The following is an 18,009-nucleotide window of genomic DNA, read 5'->3' on the forward strand; positions in this document are numbered from 1 at the left end:
TCTTTATTTTTCTAAAAGACTTTTATTATCTACTTGGATAAATGTATAACTAGACGCCTTATTTTTTTGTTGCAATACTGAATAAGATCGTCGTCTTAATTTCTCTCTGGGAGAATTCATTATTGGTGTATAAAAATGCCACTGATTTCTGAGTACTGATTTTGTATCCTGCTATGTAACTGAAATTATATCAGTTCTAGTACTTTTTTATTGGAATTTTTAGGGTTTTCTATATGGAGTATCATGTCTTCTGCAAATGACAGTTTTACTTACACTTTCCAATTTGGATGCCTTTTATTTCTTCTTCTTGCCTGATTGATGTGGATAAAACTTCCAGTACTATGTTGAATAAGACTGGTGAAAGAAGACACACCTGTCTTGTTTCTGTCGTTAAAGTAAATGCTTTTAGTTTTTCTCCATTGAGTATGGTGTTGGCTGTGCGTTTTTCATATATGACCTTTATTATGTTGAGATATGATTCCTCTACTCCCACTTTGCTGGAAGGTTTTTTACATCATAAATGGGAACTGAATTTTATTAAATGCTTTTTCTGCATCTATTAATATTCCTCCCCAGAATAAATCACACTAGATAATGGTGTATGATCTTTTCATTGTTTTGCTAGATCTGATTTTATAATATATGGTTAAGGATTGCAGCATTTATGTTCATCAGAGATATTGGCATATAATTTTCTTTCTTTGTAATGTTTTTATCTGGTATTGGATTAGGATTATGCTGGTCTCGTAAAAGAGCTTGGAAATCTTTCCTCCTCTTGAATTTTTTGGAATAGTTGAGGATAGGTTTTAGTTCCTTAAATGATTCGTAAAATTCTCCTGTGAAGTCATTCAGTCCAGGACTTCTCTTTGTTGCTATTTTTTTCTAATAGTGCTCTGATTTCATCCGTTGTAATGGGTCTATTTAAATGTTGTGATTTTTTCCTTACCCACTTTTATAAGATTGTATGTCTCTAGGATTTCATCTCTTTCACCTAGGTTGCCCAATTTTTTGGCCTATGTTTGTTCATAGTGTTTACTTACAATCATATTTCCGTGGTGTTGTTACTTCTCCCTTTTTATTTCACATTTATTTATTTAGTCCTCTCTCTTTTATTCTTTTTTTAGTTTTATTTTTTGAAATACATTTTATTGATTTGCTATTACAGTCGTCCCATTTTCTCCTCTTCACTCCCCTCCACCCTGCACACCCTCTCCCACCGACATTCCCCCCTTTATTTCATGTCCCTTTAGTCGTGTCTTAAGTTCTTTAGCTTCTGCATCTCCCATACTATTCTTTCCCTCCTCCTGTCTATTTTCTACCTACCATCTATGCTACTTATTCTCTGTACCTTTTCCCCATCTCTCCTCCTCCCACTCTCCTGTTGCTAACCCTCCATGTGTTCTTCATTTATGTGGTTCTGTTCCTGTTCTAGTTGTTTCTGTTTTTGTTTTAGGTGTGGTTGTTAAAATTGTGAGTTTGCTGTCATTTTACTGTACATGTTTTTTATCTTCTTCTTCTTAGATAAGTCCTTTTAACATTTCCTATAATAAGGGCTTGGTGATGATGAACTCCTTGAATTTGATCTTATCTGAGAAGCACTTTATCTGTCCTTCCATTCTAAATGAAAGCTTTGCTGGATAGAGCAATCTTAGATGTAGGTCCTTGCCTTTCATGACTTGGAATACTTATTTCCAGCCCCTTCTTGCCTGCAAGGTCTCTTTTGAGAAATCCGCTGACAGTCTGATGGCAACTCCTTTGTAGGTGACTGTCTCTTTATCTCTTGCTGCTTCTAGGATTCTCTCCTTCATTTTAATCTTGGCTAATGTAATGATGATGCACCTTGGTGTGTTCCTCCTTGGGTCCAAGTTCTTTGGGACTCTCTGAGCTTCCTGGACTTCCTGGAAGTCTATTTCCTTTGCCAGATTGGGGAAGTTCTCCTTCATTATTTGTTCAAATAAGTTTTCCACTTGTTGCTGTTCTTCTTCCCCTTCTGGTACTCCTATAATTAGGATGTTGGAACTTTTAAAGATGTCCCAGAGATTCCTAAGTGTCTCCCCATTTTTAAAAAAATCTTGTTTCTTCATTCTTTTCTGTTCAGTTATTTTTTTCTTCCTTTTGGTCCACTCCATTGATTTGAGTTCCAGTTTCCTTCCCATCACTATTGGTTGCCTGTACATTTTCCTTTATTTCACTTAGCATAGCCCTCATTTTCTCATATAACTTGCAGCCAAATTCAACCAATTCTGTGAGCATCCTGATCACCAGTGCCTTGAACTGTGCATCTGATAGGTTGGCTATCTCTTCATCACTTAGTTGTATTTTTTCTGGAGCTTCGATCTGTTCTTTCATTTGGGCCATTTTTTTCTTCTTGATGTGCCTGTTATGTAGTGAGGGGTGGAGCCTTAGGTGTTCACCAGGGCAGGGCAACCCAAGTTACTGGGTTGTGGCACAGTATGTGGGGCATCCCAAGAGGGATGAATGGCACTTGCTCTGCTCTCTGCTGGATTTCAGTTACTTCCATCGCTTCCCCCAAGCAAACTGGGCCTTTCTGGTGCTGATTCCCATGTGGGTGGGCTTGTGTATGTTCTAGGACCCTGTGGGTCTCTCCAACAAACTCTCCTGTGAGCCTGGGAGTCTCTCCCAGCACCTCAACCCCCACAGGTATTTTGAATTGGTGTTTTGAGGCTTCATTTTCCTGCACTGGGACCCTGGATTGCGCAGTCTGTCTCTCACTCCCCAGTTTCACCTGGTTTATCTGTGCGTGAATGTGGGACTGCTCTGTCTGCCTGCCACCGCTTTTGCACCTGGGGTCCACCAGCCACTGCTTCTTTGTAGCAACCCCTCTCCACCCGGCAGCCCAACTCCCCCTCTCCTACCGGTTTGGATGAATGTGTCCACTTTAACTCCTTCGTTTTCGGATTTCCATACAGTTCAATTTTCTGTCAGTACTGGTTGTTTTTTGTTTCTAAATTTTTTGTTGTCCATATTCTGGTTGTATGAAGAAGCACAGTGTGTCTGCTTATGCCTCCATCTTTGCCAGAAGTCTTTCTTTTATTCTTGATGAGTCTAGCTAAAGGTTTGTCAATATTGTTTATTTTTTCAAAGAACCAGCTCTGGTTTTACTGATCTTTTGTATTGCTTCTTTAGTCTTAAGGTGATTTATTTTTGTATAATCTTTATTATTTATTTCTATCTACTTACTCTGAGCTTTGTTTCTTGTAGCTTTTCTAGTTCTTTCATGCATGATGTTAGCTTGTTTATTTGAGTTTTTTCTTGTTTCTTGAAGTAGACTTGGAGTGCTATGAACTTCTTTCTCTGGACTCCTTTCACTGTGTCCCATAGATTTTGGGTAGTTGAGTGTTCATTTTTACTTGTTTCCAGGTAAATTTTTATTTTTTTTCTTGATCTCATGATAACTCAGTCATTATTTAATAATATGCTATTTAGTCTCCATGTATTTGAATTCTTTTCTGTCTTTTTATTCAGATTGATTTCTAGTTTCAGGCCATTGTGATCTGCAAAAATGTTTAATATTTTTAAGTTTTCTTAATTTGTTAAGATTTATTTTGTGTCCTCACAGGTGTTGTATCTTTAAGAATGATGCATGTGCACTGGAGAAGAATATATATTCTGCTGCTTTGTGATAAAATGTTCTGTAAATATCAGTTAAATTCATTTGATCTAGTGTGTCATTTAATGTAACTATTTCCTTGTTGATTTTTTCCTAGAAAATCTATCCAATGATGACAGTGGGGTGTTAAAACCCCCTACTATGATGTATTAATATCAATCTCTTCCTTAAAGTCCACCAAGATTTTCTTTATATATTCAGGTGCTTCTATGTTGGGTTCATATATGTTTACAGGGTTATATTTCCTTTTTAAATTAATCCCTTTAGTATTATGCAGTGACCTTTTTTGTCTCCTGTTATGGCCTTTGATTTGAATTCTATTTTGTCACATTTAAGTACTGCTACCCCGGATTTTTTATTATATACATTTGCATGAAAATGTATTTTCTTCATCCCTTCACTTTCAGCCTGTATCAATCTGTTGTTCTGAGGTGAATCTCTTGTCTACAAGACAAGACACAATACATGTGTCATTTTAAAACTCCATTCAGCCACTTTATGTCTTTTGATTGAAACATTTAATCTATTTACATTTAAGGTTGTCATTGATAGGCTCTTATTTATTGCCATTTTTTCTTCATGCTTATGATTCTCTCCCTCTGCTCTCTCTTCTTCTTAAAGGAGACTCTTTAAAATTTCTTGCAGTAGTGGTTTGGAGCTAATGAGCTCCTTTATCCTTTGTTTGTTTGTTTGGGAAACCCTTCATTTCACCTTGAATTATACATGATAGCCTTGCTGCATAGAGTAGTCTTTGTTGCACATCTTTGGTTTTCATTGCTTTAAATACATCATGACCATCCCTTATGGCCTGAAGTGTTTCTGATTAGAGATCATCTGACAGCATTATGGGAATTCCCTTTTAGGCAAGTAACTGTCTCTCCTTTGTTGCCTTTAAGATTGTCTTTGTCTTTAAACTTTGACATTTTAATTATGATTTGTCTTGGTGTGGGTCTCTTTGGGTTCACTTTGATTGGGGCTTTCTGTGCTTTCTGAACATATGTGGCTTTTTCCTTTACCTGATTAGAGAAGTTTTCTGCCATTATATCTTAAAATAAGTTCTCTCTTCCTTGCTTACTTCTTCTTCTGGTACCCCTATGTTGCAAATATTTTTAGATTTCATGGTGTTCCAAAGTTCTCTTAAAGTATCTTCATTTTTTAAAATCCATTTTTTTTGCTACTTTCATTGAGTGTTTTTCTCTACCTCATCTTCAAAATCACTGATAAGGTCTTCTGCTTCATTTGCCTACTTTTTATTTTTTCCAGTGTTTTCTTGATGTCAGATATGCTATTCTTCATTTGCAACTTGTTCTTTTTTCATGGTCTATATGGCTTTTTATGTTGTTGTAGTTCTCAGTCAGTTCTTTGAGCACCCTATACCATTACTTTGAACTCTATATCTGATCAATTGTTTGCCTCCATTTCATTTAGCTCTGTTTCTGGAGATTTCTCCTTTGCTTTTATTTGTGGCCTGTTTCTTTGTCTTACCATATTGGGTGTCTATTTGTGTTTCTTTGTATGTATTAGATAGATATTCTATGATCCCCAGTCTTCATGGGTAGGCTTTACATAGTAGGTATCTTGTGGGCCCCAGTGGTGTGATCTCCTGGGTACACTGGGAATATCCCTTGTTTGTGCTTTGTGGGCCCTCCTATTTTATAATTGAGTCTTGATTACTGTTTTCCCATTTGTGCATGGGATCACCCCTCAGGCCGGCTGACTGTGAGGTTACTGCATGTAAGCTGCTGTGTGGGTGCTGATCTAAGAAAGAAAAGAAAAGAATAAATAAAGAACAGAAGCCAACAAAAATAGTATAGTGTATATAAAACATGCAAAAATAAAAATAAAAAATGGAAAAAAGAATGGGAATATCAGAAAGAAAAAGCAAAAGCCAAATAAGAAAAGAAAAAGGAAATAAAAAGTAAAAATAAAAATGAAAATAATACAAAATGAAAAAGAAAGAAACAAAAAAAATTAAAAAGTAAAAAATTGAAAAAAAAGGAAAAATGGAATTATTTTCTGTAGAATTTAGTGCTTTCTGTGACCTCCTTTTGATATTCTGTTTTTGAAGTTTGATGGGTCCCATTCAGTCCTTGTTTAGTGTTTGCCATTTGGCCTGTTGGTTTTGTGCCCCTAGGGAGTGAGTCTGGCTCAGGCCAATGACAGATGTGTTGTCTGTGCCTTGCCCTTGGCAAATTGCTTGAAACTATAAGTGATCCACAGTTTGTGGCTGCCTCTGCTGGACCTGGCTGCACCTAGGAAGGACCAGAGTACTCTACAAGGCTGGTCTTTATCACCATTGGTTCCAGGGTTGGGCCAGCAAACATTCCAAGCCCAGATTCTGTCCCTGTCTGCCTCTGAGGGTCCACCAGCTAGGTGCCTGCTAGGCTTAGTCACTGAGAGAGCCTCTGGAAGAATTAAGAGGATGGAGCTAATGGGTCTTTGGTGAGGGGGTTGTGCCATTCAGGCTTCAAGGAAGATGTGGCCCCTGACCCAGAACCAGTGAGTCTGTTCTGGATCTAGCCCTGACTTTGGCCTGACAGAGCCCCTAGTATTCAGGTAGATGGGGGTCTCTGGAGCTCAGAGGTTGAGTCTGCTGGAAGCCAGGAGAGTGTTTCTATCTATCTCCTATGAGGTGGGTAGCACCAGTCAGGTTCGTGGCAGAGTTGGAAGAATGACCCCTCCCCATAACAAGCCACTAATCCCCCCTCAGTCTGCCAGCATTGTTTCACCTCCACCCCAGGCTATGCCTGTGGCTCCTCCAGTGAGGTGACAGAAATTCCTAAGGATGAAGCACGAGAAATTCCTAAGGGAATTTTTAAGGGTGGGATAATTGCTTTTCTCCAGGCTGCTTGCAGGGCATTGCTCTACCCAGAAAAGACGTGTGTACTGAGATTGACTTAGCACTGGAACCCAGGCAGTTGTCCCCCTGTGTTTCTCCCCAGAGCCACAGACCCCAGACTTTCTTCAAGAGACTCCAGAGTACACTACCCTTCCTCTGTGGATGCCAGGGTAAGTGCCTGTGAATGCAGTTTCGCATATTGTTCTTTTAACAGTGTGTCTATGCCTCCAGTGGATTCTGCCTGTCCTTGTTGGGCAGGAAACCAGCACCACTGCCAATCCCATTTTCCACCCCCCTATTCTATGTGTGCATCTCTTCCTGGCTGTGGTACTCTGAGCTTGGGAGCTGGGCCTGGAGTTTAGAACCTGCACCTCTCCAGGGGAACCCCCTGCAGCTGAGATCTACCTCTAACGCATTGCCCGTAGGAGCAGGGACAGCCTCTTCCTCTTCTCTGCCCTTCCTACCAGCCTTGACATGGCTTCTTTTACAGCTCCTTGATTATATACCTCCTCTTCAGCCAGTCTTCAGTTGGCCAGGGTATTTCCTTACCCAACTTTGTTGAATTTCCATTTGGGTACTGGGATGAGGTGAACACAAGATCTACCTACTCCATTGCCAACTTGAAAACCACTGGGTGGTTTTCTTGAGTACAGAGAATGGCATGGTTTCAACTGTTGATTTGCAAGATCTGTGTGCTACAGAGAGATCTGATCAGATCATTGGCAAGGAGTGGGGAGGGGCCTTAGGAGGAGGTGGAGGCAACAGTAAACAGTCTGAGACCAGACTGGCTGAGAAGCTGAATGCCCTACAGCACATGGAATTATGGGCCAGAAGATTTAAGATAAAAGGAGGCCAGAGATTGGCTTTCAGGCTCTCTTTCTTGGAGATGCCTGGATGATTGTGCTGCAACTGCTTGCAGATGGCATTTTGGATGGTAGAAGGAAATCCCAACACAGTCTAGCATTGAGCTGCCTTGGCAGGGGGGTGGCAGGGTTATTCTTCTTTGGGTGTTCTAGAGGAGCTGGGCTCTGAGACAGAAACCTGCTATTCTTCTAAAATTGTGTAGCGTTTGTATCTTATGTTGTTTTAGTTTCTAAGCTAATCCTATAGAAATAAGATAGTTAAAAACTAACAGGGGGAATGATAGGGGAACTCTCAAGTTAAAGATTTTAACCTTAACCCATAGGTCCTGAGTGACTAATGCATGTGGAAAGCTGTTCTTCCAAAATTGTGTAGCTTTTGAATAAAGACTCTCTTCCTTTTTCGTTAAACCTCTGCCTCCGGAACTTAGCCCAGGGTGGGGGGTGGTGGGCAGCAGGACCCCACTTGCTGTTCAGTAACACTTGGACCTCAAAGAAAATACATAAATAGATCATGAAAATGTTCTAAGATCAAGAGAACTAAAGAAAAGCTGAATGAGGGTATAAGTTATGTGAATTCAGGCTGGGATGTAACTCAGGAGGTTGGACTCCCTGATCCTCCCAAAAGTGAACTGACACTTTACTCCTGGTTAGAGAGAAAATGCCCAGTGTCCTTGGGCACCAGATAGGAAAGAAGCTAGGCCTTCAAAAACCAGTCAAAAAGTGTATCCTCAGGATGGAAGGAAATGACATTAATAAGGAATCTCTTGTATTGGGTACTGAATGCATGCCAGGCACTGTGGAAAACATTTACTATACAGTCTCACTTCTTTTCATGTTTACAAATGTCCCTTTGTATACATGAGGACTCCAAAGCTAAGGACACAAACAAAAAAGGTAAAGTAACTTAACCAAGGTAAGCACAGCTAAGTCATGGACTGAGGTATCTTTATAGGCATATTTGTATGAGATCATGCCTGTAACTTGCCTCAGATTGTGACAAAGAAGGGTGGCAGTTAAAATTTTAAGTATAAGTTGGAAGAGAATTGATTCCCAGAGAGAAAAACATCTGAAATGCCATGTAAAAATTGTCAGTCGAGACAGCCCTTTGTCCTTGGTTCCTAAGCAGGGCTGGGGCAAAGTACTTGTTATAAAGAAATTTCTTATATTTGACCCCCTTTACCTTTTATTAGGAATTTGTTACAGAAGAAGTTTTGACTGTGGGGGGGGGTACACAATACAATATGCAGATAATGTCTCATGGAATTGTATATTTGAAACCTATATAACCTTATTAACCAATGTCACCCCAATACATTTAATTAAAAAATAAAATTCCCAAGAACCTTAGTAGGGTTTCTGAAATTCAAACTCAAAACATATCCTGAGTCTCAGAGTAGAGGAGTGTTTTGCTCTGGAATTCTGTCTACATATTAGTTTAACTCCAAGGTCCATATCCTTTGAGGAATTTAGTCCCAGCAATTTAGGAATATGCGAGAACTCCTGGGAGAATAACGTCTTCATTCCTCATACCCATCCTAAGCACAAATATCACCAATTACGTTCTCTTTTGGGGGCCCTCTCTGCTTCTGAGAGACGGATGGACAGCAAAGGGTCAGAGAAATTCTCAAGCTCAGAGAAGGAGTAAGGGGAAAGAGACAGAGAGAGAAAAGGATATTAGAGAGACAAGTCAAGGTCTTGTTTGTCTTCTGCCCTCAGTCACACCCAGAAGTAGCCTAGGGGTGTGCCCTATGGAGGTGAAGAGAGAAGGAAATGGGGTCATGGAGGGCTCCATCGGGGATGGTAGCTCTATTTTGCATTGTTTTGTCATCATAAATATCTAAACATCTGAAACAAAAATAAGACAAATGCTATTTTTTGTTCATTCTGAGTGATGTGTACTGGGGTGCACGTTCTCTGACTCACTGTAATTTTCTGTGTGCTTTAAAATCTGTTCATGATTTTAAAAGAATGGAGAAAGAGGTCCTTTTTGGAAGACCCTGAGGCTTGAGCTTGGGTCCTGGAGTATTCAGAGAAGGCCCAATGACCAGGATATAGAAAGGTGACAATGGCCAGGTTGACAAGGGACAAATCATCCAGCTCATTACAATTAGGCCATGTTGAGGTGTTTTCACTCTACTGGAAGTGAAATGGGGAGCCCTTCTGGGTTTTCATGTGAGGGAAGAGAAAGGAACCATTCATTTCTCAGAAAAACAGTCTGACTACTGGCTGGAGAAGGAAGGGGGTTTGGTCGAAGTGGGTGACCAGTTAGGAAGCTATGGCAGGAACCCATGAGAGACATAATGGTGGATGATTCCAGTGGAGTTGGAGAGATTCCAGTGGTGTTTGGGAGGTGGAGGGGATAAGGGTTACTGAAAGATGAGATAGTGGCTGGAGGAGGATATGGGACTGTGAGAGGAAGGAATAAATGTGCTCCTCCATTTTTATTTCACTTGAATACCTGGATAGATGGTGATGCTATTCATTGAGAAGGGGAAGACTTCTGTGGGAGGAGCAAAGTTAGGGAGTGTAGAGGGCAGTAGGTGAAAGAAGTTCAGGAGTTCCAATTTTGCCGTTTAAGGACAAATGTCTGAGACATCCAGGTGGAGATATCAAACAGGCAGGCAAAATGTATGAGATCACAACTTCATAACTTTTTCCACTTCTCCCAAAGGTAGGATCTTACACTGTTTCCTGCTCTGCAATCTGCTGTTCTCACTTAATAATAGCGTATTTGGAGGTTTCCCCCAAATCAACCCATATGGACTTAATTCATACTTGTTAATGGTTGCACAATAATCCATGAAATGTCTGCCCTATAGACTTCTTCATCTATTCCTCAACTGATGAGTGCTTGTTCTGTGTCCTACTCAGCCCAGTAGGAACCCTGTGATAAACATGCTTGAGCGTATGTCCTGATGTTCTGGGCTCTCATGTCTATAGGCTCAATTTCCATTCCTTTTCTGCCCCACATATCAGTCCCCAAAGTACCACTTGCTAAATGTGTTGTATTTAATCAATACAATTTACTAATGATTGTTATTATTTGTCAAATAACAGAGGCACACCCCAGCACTTTCCCATTCTTTCTAAATAAATGCCTAAGGTTGCTTTTTTGTTGGACTGTATCCCATGATTATTTTCTTTCAGGAGAATTTGTAGGCACAGTGTGAATTGACAATTTCCCCACTCTAAAATAGTTATGCTTTCATGCTCTATTCCCCTGAGCATGCTTCCTACAACTATGTCAATGGGAAACTCATGGAAAGAGTCTTCTTTGTGCAGACCCCCGTTTTCAGTGTTTTGATTCATTTTTGCATGTAGAGTGGATCTATCCCTCTGCCCACAGGTACTCCCCACCCCTTACCTCCTTCCATTCTTTTGTACTCTTTTCACCCTGCTCTCTGAATGGCATCTCCACACCTTTTTATTTCTCCCTCTTGGTAGGAAGAAGGAGGTGGGCCATATGAAATGGAAGAGGAGTGTTGGCTCCAAACACTCTTTCAGCGTCTCAGTATCTGAACCTATCTTTTTTTAAAGCTCTGCTGAGAAGTGAAAAGAAAGAGGAGTCCAAACCCCAGCACACAGTCTTTGTTGTCCTGTGTTAAACCACTTCCATGCATGTGCATCCAGGAGCACTGAAAGCAGGACTGAGCAAGGACATTGACACTGGACCCCACAAGCCTAGGAGAGAAGTCACATTTGAGGTGGGTCTGTTCAACTGCCCAGTCCTTCTCAATGTCTTCTGATGGCTCGTCATTTTCTCAGGGCTTATTTCAGATTCATGGCAGACAGGAGGAATTATGCAGATGGAGTTCCTCCCACACCAAAACACTAATTCAAAGCAAGCTAAGCATCCCTACGTTCATTGCAGTGTTATTTACAATTGCCAAGATATAAAAGCAGCCCAAGTGTCCATCAGTAGATGAGTGGATAAAGCAACTATGGGATATTTACACAATGGAATAGTACTCAGCTATAAAAAAGAAGAAAGTTTTACTCTGTGTGATTGTATTGATGAACCTGGAGAAAATTATGCTAGGTGAAATAAGCCAGTCAGAGAAAGACAAATACCATAAGATATCACTCGTATGCACAATCTAATGAACAAACATAACTAACAAGGGAAATGGTGATAGACTCGTAGATGGAGAGCAGGATGACAACTAGTGGGGGGGTGGTTAGGGGGCAGAGATATTGAGTTAAAAGAAAAAGGACTCATGGACACAGACAACAGTCTGGTGATTGCTGGGGGAGTAGGGTAAATGGGGCTAAATGGAAATAAATATGATAAGAATTAAATTAAAAAATGAATCTCATAGAAAAGAAAAAACTAGAGTTCATCACCACCAACCAGTATTACATGAAAAGTTAAAGGGTATTCTTTAAGAAGGGTAAAAAATGGAGATAAAAACATGAAGAATAAGTTGGCAGTAAATAGATACCTATTAACAATTGAATCTAAAAAAAGAAAAACAAATCAACAAGGAAAGCAGAAAGAGAATCATAGATACAGATAATATTTTGACAAGTTGCCAGATGGGATAGGGGCTGGGGTCATGGGTGAAAAACGTAGAGGGATTAAGAAGTAGAAATTGGCCCTGGCTGGTGTAGCTCAGTGGATTGAGTGCGGGCCTTCGAACCACATAATCACGGTTTGATTCCCAGTCCGGGCACATGCCTGGGTTGCAGACCAGTTCCCTGCAGGCCAGTTCCCAGCAGGGTACTCACGAGAGGCAACCATACATTGATATTTCTCTTTCTCTCCTTCCCTTCCCCTCTAAAGACAAATAATTAAAAAGATAAAATCTGACTTCCGCCAAGATGGAGGCATAGGTGGATGTGCCGTGCCTTCTCACACAACCAAGATTAGAGAAAACTAAATATTAGCAACAGAAAACACAGCCAGAACACGGAAAATTGAACTTTTCGGAAGTCCGTTAACAACAAATTCTTCAGCCTGACCGGTAAGGGGCGAAACCAGAGGCTGGCGGAGCAGGGTTGCACAGGAGGTCTTGGTCAGACGGACTCAGGCCTGCAGAATCCAGGCGCAGGGTCGGACCTAGTGAGCGACCGAGCGAGCGACCAGGCGAGTGACCGCGGGGGAGACAGTGGGGCAGCCGGGCTGCGTATTGACTGAGGTCGCGCATTTGTGCACGGGTGGACAGGCGAGGGAGTGGGCAGTTGGACTGAGCCGGCAGGTCCCCACGGCAAGCGGCAGTGGAGGGCGCCGCCATTTCCCTGCTCTGACCCCACCTCCACATACAGTGTCATAACCCAGCGACTCTGAGTGGCCCGGCCCAGGTGAACCACCTAAGGCACTGCTCCTCTGCACCCAGCCGTGAGAAACAGCAGAGGGGGCCGCCATTTCCCAGCTCTGACCATGCCCCCACATACAGCGTCACAACCCAGCGACCTGGGAATCCAAGGCGCCGCTTCTCACACTTAAAGGGCCCGAACAGACCAAGAATGGCACAGGAGGATCTCAGAGCCCCAGAGCCAATAGATCTAAGCGATGAAGAAATAGCAAAACTCACAGACGCACAGTTTAAAACATCGGTGATCAGGATCCTCACAGAACTGGTTGATTATACCGACAAATTAGACAAATATATGAAGGCGAAACTAATTGAAATGAATGGAATTGCACAGGACACCAATAGCAATGAAAAGGAAACTGGGACTCAAATCAATGGAGTGGACCAGAAGAAAGCAAATAATGGCCAAACAGAAAAGAGTAAAGAAGCAAGAATTCAAAGAAATGAGGAGAGTCTTAGGAACCTCCAGGACATCTTTAAATGCTCCAACATCCGAACTATAGGGGTACCAGAAGGGGGAAAGGAACAGCCACCAGTGGAAAACTTATTTAAACAAATAATAAAGGAGAATTTCCCCAATCTGGCAAAGCAAATAGACTTCCAGGAAATCCAGGAAGCTCAGAGAGTCCCAAAGAAGTTGGACCCAAGAAGGAACACACCAAGGCACATCATAATTACATTAGCCAAGATTAAAATGAAGGAGAGAATCCTAGAAGCAGCAAGAGCTAAGGGGACAATCGCCTATAAAGGAGTCCCCATCAGACTGTCAGCAGATTTCTCAAAAGAGACCTTACAGGCAAGAAGGGGCTGGAAAGAGGTATTCCAAGTCATGAAATCTAAAGACCTACATCCAAGATTGCTCTATCCAGCAAAACTTTCATTTAAAATGGAAGGACAGATAAAGTGCTTCTCAGATAAGATCAAATTGAAGGAGTTCATCATCACCAAGCTCTTATTATATGAAATGTTAAAGGGACTTATCTAAGAAAAAGAAGTTAAAGAAACATGAACAGTGAAAGGTCAACAAACTCACAGTTATTAACAACCACACCTAAAACGAAAGCAAACTAAAAGGACAGCTAGATCAGGAGTGGAAACATAGAAATGAAGATCTCAAGGAGGGTTAGCAACAGGGGAGTGGGAGGAGGAGAAGGGAGGAGAAGGTACAGAAAATAAGTAACATAGACAGTAGATAGAAAATAGATGGGGGGCAAGAATAGCATGGGAAATATAGAATCTAAAGGACTTGAGACACATGGTCATAAACTAAAGGGGGGTAATGGTGGGGATGAGGGGTAGGGTGGAGGGGAATAAAGGGGGAATAGAACAACTGTAACAGCATAATCAATAAAAATATTTTAAAAAAAGATAAAATCTTTAAAAAAAGAAGTAGAAATTGGTAGTTAAATAATAGTCATGGGGATATAAAGGTAAAGTTAGGAAATATAGTTAATAATAATGTTCTAGGGCGGGGGAGGCAGGGATGGGAGAAATAGACAAAAAACTGTACTTGAAAAATAACTAAATAAAATTAATTAAAAATTTAAAAAAATAATGTTCTAATAACTATGTATGGTGTCAGATGGATATGGGATTTATCAGGATGATGACTAACTAAGTTATATATTGTCTAATCACTAGGGTGTACACCTGAAGCTACTATAATATGGTATGTCCACTATAATTGAAAAGTGAAAAATGATTTAGAAAAAAGTTTTGTAGAAATAAAAAGTACTAAAAAATGTGTTGACCAATTTAAAAGCTGAGCAGGGATATATGCACTCTTTCATAGTACAGGTTGGTATAAACTTTAAAGGAGAAACATTTGGAAATATACATAGAAAAATATTTGACACATCCATATTTCTATCATTCTGATATTACAATAGTAAGGAATAGAGAGCAGTAAAACATCCTAAGACATTCAGGTTCAAAGTTTTTCACTATATAATTTAACTTACGTGCAAAAAAAAATCAGAACCATTTTAAACATATCCAAAGGAATCTTGGTTGTAGAAATTATTTACCCTGTGATGAAATTTATGAAACAAAATAATGAAAAGAAGATATATAATGATTTAGAAATGAGGCCCCAGGATACAGTTATAGTGATAGTACCCCTCAATGAAACAATACATAGTTTATTATAAATATAAAAGTAAGTAGATCTAATTGACATGTATGAGTGTGTGTGTGAATGAGTGTGCATGTACTGCTCACCTTGTTGAGCTGCAAATTGTATTTTGTCAATTACTGTTATTAGGTTTAATACTGGATTTTGACTTTCTTTGGTTATATCATGAATTTCTTAAAATATTTTCTATTAGTCATATATAATTTGTATGCAAGATTTAAAATAAAAACAAAAACTCCTGTTTCCAAAAAAATTTTAGAAAATGTAGAAATAATTGTAATACCAAGTGAAGAAAGTAATGCAGGTATCCAGATTTTGTTAAAATACTGCTCCGCCTTAAAAAAATAAACTTATCCTTTATATTTATGACCATTTAATAATGCACGTCCCAGCAAACTATCAATACTTTGACACTTAAAATTTTCTTTTAGCAATGTTTGTTCAGAAAGTGATCTTGAAACTCAGCAAGATTTGTGCCCAGTGATGCAATTGCGCAGCTTTTTTTAGATAAACAAAAATCTAGTTATCACCTAGATGTAGGAAGTAATTGATAATATATACACACATACAAACACAGATATATGGACATGGATATACATATGTATATACATTTATCCATGAACTGAACCATCAATTCAATGGAATACTAACAGACTAAGTATTTTAAAATATTTAATGACATAAAATGAAGTTCAAGAGTGTGTATGTGCATGTATATGTACATACAGTGATTTATACATGAACAGCAGGTATAAAACATTATATACATTATTATATACATATATGATTTTGCATAAGAAAAATACTAGAGAGGTACAGCCAAAAATGTTTCAGGTAGTTCTTGGAAAATATTGGGGAGGTGCAGCTGAAAATGATTCAGGAAGACATGGGTGGTCATAAGGATTGATTACTAACTAGTGACATCAATGTCCTTCTGCTAACTAGTCTGCTTTGTGATTTTTTTCTGCAATGAAGCTGAGTTGTTATTATTTACCTTTTTTTTGACAATGGGAAAATGGCAGGAAGTAGGCACAGGGGAAGGAGGTGGGTGATACACAGTACTTAAATCCAGGAAAACAACCAAGGACAGCAAAATGCCACTTGCAGCTCATCCAGCTGGCCAACACACACGCACTCCCACACATCAATTATAGTTACCAGGAGACTATGCAGGGGAAATGGGCATACTGTTTTTTACTAGCTGTGCTGGTGGGCATGAATGCAAATCGGTTCAATACTCATGAAGGGGTCTTTTGGCAACAGACAGGAAATGTGTCTAAAATGTCCATGGGTAGATCCTGCAAGTCCAAGATTTGGCTTGACAAGGAGGGAGTCACTCATCAGTGTATGCAGTGTTGGGTTCCAACATAGGGAAAGAGCTAGGCACCACCTGAATGTCCAGCAATGCGGAAATGGTCACAGAAATGTCAAGATCCATCGATACACTCTGCAGGCACTGAATATGACATTTCGGGGAGCCTGTTGAATGGCATGGAAAGAAGTTCAGTGGGTCGATTTTTGTTTGGTTTTAGTTTGTGAAAATGCATGTTGAGAAACACCACATAATGAACCGGTCTATAACAGTGTGTTAAAAGGGAAGGGAGCAGTGGGGGGTGAGAACGGGGAGGGGAGGGAGGGAGAGAAGACAGCCTGGAAAAACAGTACACCGAAAAGGTACAAGTAGTTGTCTCTGGGTAGCTGAATAAGGGGCAGTAAGTACTCTCTTGGCTTCCCCTCATCTGATTTCCTTCTGCTTTCTGATGTTTCTACCATGAAATGGTATCACCTGTGCAGTAAACAAAGCGAGAAGGTGCTTTCTAAAACCAAACCAGGAGGAGAGGAGGCAGCGTCTAATTTATCAAATGGCACAGAGTAGCAAGATTATTCACAACGCCCTTGGTGGGTGTGGGGGAGAAGGAAAGGAAAGAGAAAAGAAGATAGAGGGTGAAAGGGAGGGCAGGAGAAGGAGGGAGGAAGGAGGGGAGAGAGAGGGAGAGACGGGGGGGGGGGGGAGAGAGAGAGAGAGAGAGAGAGAGAGAGAGAGAGAGCTGCCCTCTCAATACAATACATTGCTGGTGGGTTAGGGGGACAAAGAGCGGGTTGTAAACCGGGTCGGAGCCAAGGTTTGGCTCTGCTGGCTGGCTCGCTCCTGGGATGTCTTCATCGCAGGGTGGCCTCCTCGTCGGTGTCTTCCTCGAAATCTTTGACGTCAGCACTGGTGGACTGCCTGGCCCAAGCCCCCCTTTCAGCCTCTCGTTCTTTATGGGACTTGAATCTCCCAACGAAAATTTTCCGGTAGTTCAGGAACATGCCATTCATTGCATCAATGGCCCGCTCAGCGGACTCCTGCTTCTGGAAGTGCACGAAACCGTAGCCCTTGGGCCCCTTTTCGTCGCAGGCCACTTTGCAGGAGAGGATGTTGCCGAACGCCGAGAAGATGTTGTACAGAGCCTTATTGTCGATGGTCTTGCCCAGGTTCTTGATGAAGACGTTGCCCACCCCGCTTTTGCGCAGCGAGGGGTCCCGCTGGGACCACATGATGCGCACTGGCCTGCCCTTGATGACATCAAAGTTCAGGGTCTCCAGGGCCCGCTTGGCATCCACCGGTTGCTGGTAGTTGACATATGCGTAACCCAAGGAGCGGCGGGTGATCTTGTCTCTGCAAATTCGGATAGAGAGGATAGGCCCCGCGGGGCTGAACTTCTCGTACAGCATCGCCTCTGTCACCTCAGGGTGCAGGTCTCCCACGTACAATGAGGCCATAGGGAAGTCTGAGTCTCTTCAGAGCCCCCGCCGGTCTCCGCATCCGCGGTGGCTGCAGCTGCCGCCGCCGCAGCCGCCACGGCCGCCGCCACCGCCTCCGCCTCCGCGTCCGAATCCTCAGCAGCATCCTTCTCGTCCAGCACGGGCGCCTCAGCCTCTGCTGCTGCAGAGGCTTCGTGGGCACTGGCCTTCGCCACCGCCACCGCCAGGGCTGCTGCCGCCAGAGCGGCCTCCGCCTCCTCCCCGGCCAGGGCGGCTGCTGCCTCCCCCAGGGTGGCCTCTGCCACTGCCTCCTCCTCTACTGAGGCTTCGGCCTCCACCTCAGTCTCCACTTCTGTTTCCGTCTCTGCTACCGAGGCCTCCGCCACCGCCTCTGCCACGGTCGCTGCCGCAGCCTCCGCCGCCGCTGCAGCCGCTGCCGCCGCCGCCACTGTCGTAGCTGTCGCCACGGTCGCCGGTGCTGC

The 18,009-nt window shown here is 41.8% G+C and overlaps 1 protein-coding gene across 1 annotated transcript; it reads right to left on the reverse strand.

Annotated features, from left to right (window-relative positions):
• Positions 1 to 16,942: 16,942 nt before the first annotated feature.
• Positions 16,943 to 17,655, reverse strand: LOC128626933 (polyadenylate-binding protein 1-like 2). Its single transcript, XM_053662403.1, has one exon. It carries the CDS (start codon positions 17,543 to 17,545, stop codon positions 16,943 to 16,945), a length of 603 nt encoding a protein of 200 aa, XP_053518378.1. The 5' UTR covers positions 17,546 to 17,655.
• Positions 17,656 to 18,009: the final 354 nt, after the last annotated feature.

This window comes from Artibeus jamaicensis, unplaced genomic scaffold, assembly GCF_021234435.1.
Source record: "Artibeus jamaicensis isolate MK-2021 breed Jamaican fruit bat unplaced genomic scaffold, CSHL_Jam_final contig_240, whole genome shotgun sequence".
In the NCBI taxonomy this organism is placed as follows: domain Eukaryota; kingdom Metazoa; phylum Chordata; class Mammalia; order Chiroptera; family Phyllostomidae; genus Artibeus; species Artibeus jamaicensis.

Bases quoted from the DNA above. Each gene is read 5' to 3' on its own strand.
- LOC128626933 (XM_053662403.1), bottom strand. From the start codon at position 17,545: ATGGCCTCATTGTACGTGGGAGACCTGCACCCTGAGGTGACAGAGGCG.